Below are 10,757 nucleotides of genomic sequence, written 5' to 3' on the forward strand. Positions count from 1 at the left end.
GAACAGCAGCACTGCCACATACCCATAACCTGAACTCTAGGATTTTTAATCATGTGGAATTTGAGAACAGCACTCTTCTGGAACAGGACTTAATCATGATTCAGGTACAAAACTAAGTGAAATGTTGCTGAAATAGTTCTGGAATGCAATTTCCAACCTCATATATTCCATAAAGCAATGTGCACCTCTTCTTGGAAGAGGATTCAAAGCTACTAGTTCACAACCTGAACGCTGAGAAATAACAGGAAAACTAATTTAAGAGAGGTCAAAGTCAGATTACTTTTCCAATTTCCTATAGACAAAGGCAGTGGTTGTTGTTATTCTGTCCACTACCTCAGGCAGGTGATTATTTAGAGCACATGCATCCAAGTCTCTATCTGGTTGATAATTCCTTCAGACATGTGGAGAGTTAGCAGCTGTCTCATTTCACTTGACACTCCTTTCAGACAAGTTGCAGTTTAAAGCACTGACTGTTACAACACACACAAACTCCCCAGAGCAGTGATCTTCTCCTCCCAGTCTCCTCTGATGATCCAGATAGTGTTAAATCAAAACATAAACCACAACCACTGAAGTTTATACTGATTCATGGTTTCCCCCTCCTCTGGTGACAAGAAGGAGCAGAAAGAAAAGCAGAGTTATTGTTTAGGAAAGAAATGTATTAAATGTTTAAATAATATTAACTAGCTAGGAAATTAGTGCCTCAAAGGTAATAAGCAGTCATTTTAAAAAAGCAGAGAAGCCTACAAAACTCCTAAAGAGGAACAGGGAAACATTACAAAACACCACTCAATATTATTCCATAGCTCTTATCAATCTACAATTACAATAAAAGTTTTGCTCAAGTAATGCTTGCAGGATTTAACCTTTGATAAAAACTGGTAAGTAACACAAAGAGGTCAAGGGAGAAGGCAGGGCAGATGGTTTATTCACAAGAAACCTTACAAAATGCACGCAGAAAAAGTTAAGATGTATTTTAAAATAATTTTAAAAGGACACTTTCTATCCTAAATAGTATATTTAAGTTCAGCTACACATGCTAATGACCTCTCACTTTCTTTCCAGTTCAAGTATTTGAACAAAGATAAGTTTGCACAAGAATAAGCTTTAATGCAATAAATTGCCCAATAAATCTCCCTGGTTTCAATCCTAGATTGGGCAGTTATAAAGTAATATTTCAGTTCTGCAAGTTCTCTGGTTTCTTATTTTAGTCAAGATGCAGATAACTTAGTAAATAAAAAAGGAGGACAGAGGATTAATGTATGTACTAGAGTTATTAGGGAAATCAAAACAAGATTTGCTTTTCTAAATTCACATTCTTTAGAAATTAAGTTGGTGGTGATGGGGAGGGAGGGATGAGTCTATTCCAACCAGAACCCTAGCAACCAGAACCCTAGCACAAATGCAAAGGAATCTCCAGAACAGTCCACTTTAGATTACTTTACAATGGCACAGCAGTTCTAAATGCAAAGCAGTAGCTTATAATACTCCCAATATGAGCTGGAAAATTTCAGAGACAAGACAAAAATTTCAACAGAAACAAATACCCAGAAACAAATGTTTTCAACAGAAACTTTTATTCCATTTCCTAATCGGCTCTAATCACTCAGCAGTTCGATTGGATATCGCAGCATTTATTTCAGGCAATAGGATGGAACTATTCAGAAAGATATAAAATAACAGAATATGCTTATAAACTCTGGAAGGCAACATCCATTTCTAACAAAATATTAGTTGAGATACAATGCTTCATATCTTTAGTAATGCAGAGAGAAGAGTTTAGTAGGGCATCTGATTTTTTTCTTCCATCTGAAGATGGACAAGTAATCTCCTGTGTACAGAGGAAAGACAAAAGGTATTCCTGATGTGTTTCTCCAGCCACAAAAAAGTACAGCTAACAATCAAAGATAAAGAAACAATTACAGCTATTACTAATTACACTCAGCCCTGATCTTACTGCTAAAAGATCCCAACTCCAATATTTTGCCCAGCATTGAAGGGGGTGCAACTGGTGCCTGTTAAATGGTTCCTTTTTACATTCACTTCCTGATGTGAGTCAAAAACTGAACCAAATAAGCTATCCCTGGCTCAGTGGAGACTAAAATGCAGCTGGTTAACTTCTCCTAGGTTTTGATGTCCCTGCTGAATACAAAATTAGAAAATGATATGTTTGTGGGGGCAGGTAGGCCAACCTGCTCTGGGTAGTTCTCTAAATGAAGAGAGAACACTAATATCAATCCAAGTAATTTACACTGATGTGTATTCTGTTATTAAATTTTTTAGAAGGCAATGTGACCTGGTGGTTAGAGCAAGAGACCTGGAGTCAGGAAATGTTGGATCTACCCCACTACTCCACCACTGTCTCACTGTGTGGTCTTAGGCAAGTCACAACTACTGCCTTGTTATCCTCACCTGCAAAATGGGGGAAAAATATTTACTCACCTGTGTAAACCACAAAATCCTACCCTTGTGAAGATTAAGCCTAAAGTTTACAAAATTAAAAAAAAAAAAACTCTGATGACATATTCGTTAGATATAATTCCAAAATAAAACCAACCACCCTTATGAAACAGACAAGTTTGTACAGCTCCACTTTTCATCACCTGAGAACTGTTTAGCTTTTGGAAATCTTCTAGAAATGAGCATCAGCACATTTAATTATAAATGTGGATGAAAGTTCTGCCTTATCATTTTGTTTTATATAATCTGTTCTGTCCATTTTAAACTGTAACTCTAGGAGGTCCTGAAATCTTTTTTTTAAACCATCACTGATTTCTTGGCTTCAATTCCATTAAGGAAAAGCAATTATGGAAGCCAAGCCTGCCTGCCTCCTTTAGTAGAATCCACTTGCTCTCATTATGAATCACAGTATAAACTTTTACTTTCATTTAGCAATAAAAGCATTTTTTCAATATTACATTTGCCAGCTTAAATGACAGCACAATATAAATTTTTTATCATTTTTTCCTACATTATCTCCACTGCCTCTCCCCTTACAAGTATGAACAACTCTTATTAAATGAAAAATGACTTCACACACTTCAGGCCCAGTTGAGCTATGGTTACTCCCAATGAGTAAAAAATAGTCTTACTGAACTCAAAGGATGAGGAACCATCCAGCAGAGTAAAGATGACAAAACTAGACCCCATTCAGTGCCCCGAGGCTTTCCACACAAAAGTTAATTTTGGTTAGACATACAGCTATTCATCTTTAATATGCAACTACAAGCAAAAGTAATGGTAAAATGATCAACCAGCAACTTAACAGGTGAAATTCTAATTTTGAAATAGATCTTCCTTTATAGCAATAGTGTAAGAGAAATATGAAACCAAGCTACACAAAGAAAACCAAAATCCATTTGGCACTTTTATGTCTGCTAAGAAATTAATCTAAATACAAGCAGCACTGCTGCAGTGATTCAGATTAAATTCATATAAATAGTGCCTTTGGAAATGCATAAAAATATAAAGAGTTTCTCCAGTACCAAGAGTATTGTAACTATTCAGAAGAGGAAAAAAACCCGCAAGATCCAATAATTTAATATTAAAATTAATGGATTTTAAATGGTTCTCCTAAACACCAGGAGGATCCAACAAGCTTCAGGAAAAAGCTATGCATAAATTCTAGATTTGGAAGACACAGAATTACAATTTTATTTAGATCAAAACAAATATGATCAGTTTCAACTGATCATAGTCCATTGCACATTATACACTTCAAGGATATTTCCAATGCACTAAGTCAGATAGTAGTTTTCTTTGCAAAACTGTAAATTAAATATTAACAATCAACTAAGACCCCAAAGCTGCACTGAGCTTCAAGTGGGCAGACCCATGTTTGTTAAACAGCCCTGTTTATGTCATGGGATTTCATGCAGCTGCAAGGATCTACACCTGTGGTTAGCACGACAGAATGGGTCCTAATTCTAGCAAGGTCAAAAAGGGATATATACATAACAGGTGATAAAGCAAGAAACACAAATCCACACAGACAAACCACATGTGGTCTTATATTATGGTAGCATTGTAACTTCTTCCCAAATATCTGCAACAATTTTCACGGAGGGTAACATTCCCACCTTAAGTTGATTCTTACCAGTAATTTAGAAAGGGTTTTTTGTTGTTGATGTTGTAACTGTAGACTTTTTTATTTATTTGAACAGTTACTTGATTCTACTCTGGTATATTCATATATTTGTTTTTGGGTTGTTTTTTTAGAACTATATACAGCTTATTTCTTCCTTTAGTTTGGTACAAAATCATGAAATATGTATGGAGAAAAAATCTGCAGTACCAAAGTTCTGGGAAGCCTACACATTTTAGCACATTTGTATTACAGTAGCACTTAACGGGCTCCAATCAAGATGAGGGTTTCACTGTGCTAGGTACTATATACGCACACACACAGTAAGAAACAGTCCGTGCCATGAAAAGCTTACATTCAAAATAAATAAGAGACGAAGACTACATTTATTATTCCCATTTTACAGCTGGGGAACCAGGGCACAGAGAGATTACATGACTCTGCCAAGGACATGCAGAAAGTCTGGCAAAGAACCAGGAAATGAACCCAGATCTTCCTAGTCCCAAGATTAGCCACAAGATTGGCCTTCCTTATGCTGTCATCAAAAGGGTTAATGGCATAAAGTTAAACTTGAACACGAGATTTATTAGACTAATCCAATTGTAGAATTGAGATGTAAGTGGAACCTCATAGGAAGTCTCAGAATTTTTAAGAGGTAAAGTGTAAAATAATGTCTACCAAAAAAGCATCAACACAAATAATTCAAATGGATATATGCATTTTTTTCACAAAGCCATGCCTATGATGAGATGTGCAAGCAGTCTTATGGGACAATGGCCATAACTATGATTCTTTGCCCAATTTTCTGCTCTTAAGCAAAAAAATATATTCAGAGCACCAAGTACAGCAATCAACAGGTAACTGAACTGATTAGCACACAATACAACTCTTCCCCTCATGCCGCCGCCGCCTCCCCCCAATTAAAAAAAACCTTTTCCGTCTCTGCTCTATTTTTACAATCTGGTGCCTTGGTATTTTGGATGATTTCCAAAAGTATTCTTTTCAGGGACTTCGCAAGTAAGTGCCAGATTTCCAAATTATTTTAGCGGACTCTCTTATACTGCTTCACAGAACAGCACGGAATTAATAAGGGATCCAGCAGTCACAACTTTTCAAATGCAAATATGTTGCAATCTGGTAAATACAGCCCTTAAAAAAACCCTCCCCCAGCGTCTAAAATCCAGCACACAACTTTTGTTCCCACAAATCAAACCTGAAGGTTACAGCAACTCATTAAACAGAATCTCCTTAATGAAACTGCCAAAAATGTTATGGACTTTTCAGTTTCTTGCATCCCACCACTAATCAATCTCATCTAACAGTTGATGAAAGCATAAATCTTTACACACATATGAAACTACTAATGATGTTTTGTCTCTGAAAAAGTAATACTATTGCCCCCCCTAATTCCTCTGACAGGGTGTGGATAAATAAATTTGGGGTCTGATTCTGATCTCCTACTGATGCAACTCCATTGATGTTATTGGCATCTTACACAGCTGCAAGCAAAAGGAGAATCAGGCTACTGGACTTTTTTCTAAAGAGCTTCCAAAAGTAGCTGAAGCACTAGTAAGAAGCTGCTTCTCTCTTAACAAAAGCACACAAGCAACTCATTGTTTGAGCCCATGCTTAATCCAAAGTAGACAAAGTGGGGCAGGGATTTCTGGATAGGGATATTCTATTTGTACCTGTTATCTCCCTGTTTGATGTTTGAAGGGGGTGGGTGCAACACAGTCTGATTCCCTTGCATCTCCACAATACATTTGGTGTTCAACTCCAGCTCTAGAAGAGAACATGCCAGAGAGTTTTTACCTACCAGAATAGCCCCTCATGCACAGAAGAGGACACATGCACCCCCTCCACCCTGCCAAACTGGGCTCCCCCCACCGTCTCCCCAGAGCTACTTGCAGAACAACCCTTACCCCACAGTACTGCGGGGGCGGGGGTATGTGTGGGGGCAGGGAGTAGGGAAGAAAGAGTTTGGTATTTCTCCCCAGAGCCTGAGGCTGCCCTAGCTAATCCCCGGGGTTGTTTGGAGAACTGCCCTCCTTATGGGGCGGTTCTCCAGGCAGCCCCGAGGAGAAGCAGCGGGAGCCGCAGGCTCACCCTGAACCCCCACTAGCCGAGGGAAGGGGTGGGCACGTGGGGGGGAGGGGGAGCAGTACTCAAAGTGATCGCAAAAAGCAGGGTCCGCCCCCCAACCCCCACCGTGGGGGCAGCGGCTGTGACCAGGGACGCTTCAGCCGCACCCCGGGCTGAGTTTTTGCTCGTTGATTGTTGCGGGGTCCGTGAGCCCTGCCGACCCCCCCACCCAGCTCCGGGCGCTGGTCGCTGTGAGGAGAGGCAGCGGCGGGGGTGCCCGGCTGGGGGCTCTCCCGAGGCAGCCGGCGGGTCGCTTTACCTCTGCGGTTCATGGGCCGGACCCTGACGGCCACCTTCACCTTGGTCTCCGACATCTTCCCCGGCGGCGCCCGGCTCCCTCAGCGCCGCTGCTGCTGCTGCCGGGGGCCGCTCACAGGGACTGGTGGCTGCCAGCCCCGCGCTGCCCGCGGCGAGGCGCAGCCCCAAGGTCCATCCCCGCTGGGGGGAAGGGGGGAGAGCGGCGGCCGAGCAGCTCCGGGCTGCCTCCGTCTGTCTGACTCCGCGTCTGCCCGCCTCTAGCCTCGTTTGCATAAGAGCTCCCGCCGCTCCGCTGCCCGGCGCTGCCGCCGCCCCGTCCCGACCGCCATCTTCCGCCCACAACGGCCGCCTCGCCGAACAGACCGCAGCAGCCTAGGAGACAGGCGGCGGGGGGCGGGGGAGGGTCCGGAAAGATACGAAAACAGCCGAGTGTCTGCCAGGCAGGGGGAGTGGAATGGAGCATCCCAGGGTAACCCCGCCCCCGCCGCCTAGACATGCGCACATCCTTCGTGTTGCCCTCTCTGCGCATGCGCAGAGGGAACAGCGAAGTCGCGAAGAGCTGCATGCCCGTACTTGGCGCGGGCATAGGGTGAACAAGCCAGTGAAAAGCTGCCTGGTGGAGGTCAGGTGTTAGGCAGGGAGTGGGATGAGGTGACAGGGGCGACTCTAGGCACTAGCAAAGCAAGCACGTGCTTCAGGCAGCCCATTTGCAGGGGCAGCAGCCGGCAGGGATCCTGCTTGGGAGCTGAGAACCAACAAGGGTCCCTGGGAGCTGTAGTTCCTTGGTTGGCTCCTTGCCTATAGAGTCAGCCCTGGAGCAGGGAAAGAATTACATTTCCCAGCATTGCCTTGGCTGCTATCAACAGGAAAGGGAGGAGGAGGGAGTATGACAGCTGAAACCTTATGCAGCAGGTTGCTGTGAATGGAGAGCTCAGTGCTAGAGGAGGGTGGCACTGTGAATGGGGAACAAGTGTGCCCAAAGAGTAGAAGGCTTTGGCCCAGATATCCCCTTCAGAAGACATCACCAGACTGAATTAGGAATACTGGTGTGAACCTCACCTTGCAGCCCTCAAAGAAGGAATTGGGTGGACTAAATGGACATTGCCCCCCTCTATTTGAAGCCTAGCAAGGGAGGTATGTGGATCCCACTAGAATTTAAAATGAAAAGTAAGGGAGGGGAGGCTCTACTGGACCTGGGCAGCTTTAGATACAGTACCAGGCATGTAGGAGGATTTCCACTTCTGAGCCATGGAAGCAGAAATTGACTTTTCCTTTCCCAATTTAGCTAATATTCAGAAAGAGAATCTAGCACTTGCCTTCGAGATTTGAACACCTCAAAATTCAGGAGTGCTCAGTCTCAATTTGGGCAGCTGTTACTTCATTTCTCCCAAATCAAATATACTGATCCCCTGTAATTTGCTGTAGAAAAAATAGGATAAAATTGAGCAAGAAATGTTTCCCAGTGGTTTTTAGGACTGGAATTACTATTTTCAACAGCCATTGCCTTTTTTTTTAGTTTTATTTGTTTAAAAGGAAGACAGTGATATTGCATTGGCAAACTCCCCATAGAAACAAAGAGTGGAACAAAAGAATAATAAAGGCAACTCAACTTTTCCTCATTTATGGAGGACAGTATTATAATATGCATCCAGATATCCTCCAATCACACAAGCTGAAAATTGTTCCACTTTACTGGAGTTATGTAACCATTTGGGAACCAGTCCTGGCTGTGTTCTGTGCACATCCCAAATTCCTGCTGAATGAGTCGCCCTGGGAGCAAGTTACCAGTGACCCAGGGCTGGGGCGGAAGGAGGGTGCAGGTGCGGGAGGGGAGAGCCCAGGGCTGGGGCGGCAGGTGGTCCGGGTGGCGAAAGCAGAGCCCAGGGCTGAGGTGGCAGGGGGCGTGGGGGGGGGCATTGGCGGAGAGGAAGGGGAGCCCAGAGCTGAGGCAACACGGGGTGTGGGGGGGAGATCCCAGGGCTGGCGTGGCAGGGGGTGTGGGTGGGGAGGGGAGAGCCCAGGGCTGGGGCAGCAGAGGGTGCGGGTGGGGGGCCCAGGGCTGGGGTGGGGGCAGCCAAAATTTTTTTTGCTTGGGGCAGCAAAAAACCTAGAGCCAGTCCTGTGAGATGCTGACTCAGCAGGGTGAATGGGGGAGACGGGACCAGAGGGTGACAGATCAGAGCAGTGGCTGGAGGAGCCTGGGGAAGATAGCAGAGAGCAGACTTCTCCTAAGCAGAAGTCTCCCATGAAACCCCAGGCCCCCACCCATAGATTGTGCAGGGTTTGACTTTGGGGGTTCCTTAGTGTCTGAGGAAAGGAAGGATCCGACTGAGGAAATGTTAAAGCTCCCAGGTGGTCTTGCTCCCCAAGAGGAATGGGAGATGCACAAAGGAAGCGGAGGACTGGACTAGATGACCTCTCATCCCTTCCATTCTATGATTCTATAACATCAGACTGCAAGATTCACAAGCCCTTGAAGCACTCTAGGAAGATTGCACTCTTTCAGATGATGCTGTGCAACCTCATCATTCTTTGCAAATCACGTAGTCCATACGCTTCTCTGATTGTGCTGGTCCAGAAGAGGAATGGGAAAATAAGGATGCTTATAGACTACCCTATCCTAAGTAGACACACTGTGGTTGATAAGTGCACCATGACTCTATGCCTCGGACTGTTTGCTAGGGAGCCCATCATTCTTGATGGTGAATCTTTAATGTGCATATTACCTGATCCCACTGGGACAACACGATAAAGAGAAAACCACATTCTCTGCCCTTTAGGTTTCTGTTTGAACACATGCCCCCAAGGAATATCTGGAGTGCCTACCACATACCTCCAGAAGAAGAAAGAGGAGCGTCCATGTATCAGCAATGCAGATACAAGTGAGCAACCATGTTAACGTTCTCTCCACAGGCACTAATGCGGAACGTGGACTAGACGATACATCTGAGGGAAGGGAGCAGAAGGAGACTCCACCGATTGGAAGGCATGAGATGCACTGTCCTAGGGATGGGGGTTCCACGACCACTGCTCCCAGGAGAAGGAGGCAGGTGGTGGTAGTTGGGGACTCCCTCCTCAGGGGGACTGCATCATCTATCTGCTGCCCCGACCGGAAAAACAGAGAGGTCTGCTGCTTGCCAGGAGCTAGGATTCACAATGTGATAGAGAGACTGCCTGCCGAGACTCATCAAGCCCTCTGATCACTACCCCTTCCTGCTTTTCCATGTAGGCACCAGTGATACTGCCAAGAATGACCTTGAGCGGATCACTGCAGACTACGTGGCTCTGGGAAGAAGGATAAAGGAGTTTGAGGTGCAAGTGGTGTTCTCGTCCATCCTCCCTGTGGAAGGAAAAGGCCCAGGTAGAGACCGTCAAACTGTGGAAGACAACGAATGACTACGCAGATGGTATCGGAGAGAAGGCTTTGGATTCTTTGACCATGGGATGGTGTTCCAAGAAAGAGAAGTGCTAGGCAGAGATGGACTCCACCTAACGAAGAGAGGGAAGAGCATCTTTGCAAGCAGGCTGGCTAATCTAGTGAGGAGGCTTTTAAACTAGGTTCACCGGGGAAGGAGACCAAAGCCCTGAGGTAAGTGGGGAAATGAGATACCAGGAGGAAGCACGAGCAGGAGAGCACAAGAGGGGAGGACTCCTGTCTCATACTGAGAAAGTGGGATGATCAGTGAGTTATCTTAAGTGCCTATACACAAATGCAAGAAGCCTGGGAAACAAGAAGGGAGAACTGGAAGTCCTGACACAGTCAAGGAACTATGATGTGACTGGAATAACAAGAGACTTGGTGGGATAACTCACATGACTGGAGTACTGTCATGGATGGATATAAACTGTTCAGGAAGGACAGGCAGGGTAGAAAATGTGGAGGAGTTGCATTGTATATAAGAGAGCAGTATGACTGCTCAGAGCTCCGGTATGAAACTGCAGAAAAAGCTGAGAGTCTCTGGATTAAGTTTAGAAGTGTGAGCAACAAGAGTGATCTCATAGATTCATAGACTCATAGACTTTAGGGTCAGAAGGGGCCAATATGATCATCTAGTCTGACCTCCTGCACAAAGAATCCTACCCATCCACTTCTATAACAAACTCCTAACCTATGTCTGAGTTATTGAAGTCTTCAAATTGTGGTCTGAAGTCCTCAAGCTGCAGAGAATCCACCAGCAAGTGATCCATGCCCCACGCTGCAGAGGAAGGCGAAAAACCTCCAGGGCTTCTGCCAATCTGCCCCGGAGAAAAATTCCTTCCCGACCCCAAATAT

General features: G+C 44.7%; 1 protein-coding gene across 1 annotated transcript; it reads right to left on the reverse strand.

Annotated features, from left to right (window-relative positions):
- Positions 1-1,560: 1,560 nt before the first annotated feature.
- LOC127045535 (kinesin-like protein KIF13A) lies at positions 1,561-6,911 on the reverse strand. The gene is made up of 3 exons (XM_050941680.1): positions 6,486-6,911; positions 5,773-5,866; positions 1,561-1,831 (listed from the first exon to the last, which is right to left on the reverse strand). The coding sequence occupies exons 1-3, from the start codon at positions 6,538-6,540 to the stop codon at positions 1,780-1,782; spliced, it is 201 nt and encodes a 66-aa protein (XP_050797637.1). The 5' UTR covers positions 6,541-6,911; the 3' UTR covers positions 1,561-1,779.
- Between the last annotated feature and the right edge of the window lie 3,846 nt (positions 6,912-10,757).

The sequence above is a fragment of the Gopherus flavomarginatus genome, chromosome 2 (genome assembly GCF_025201925.1).
Source record: "Gopherus flavomarginatus isolate rGopFla2 chromosome 2, rGopFla2.mat.asm, whole genome shotgun sequence".
Taxonomy (NCBI): domain Eukaryota; kingdom Metazoa; phylum Chordata; order Testudines; family Testudinidae; genus Gopherus; species Gopherus flavomarginatus.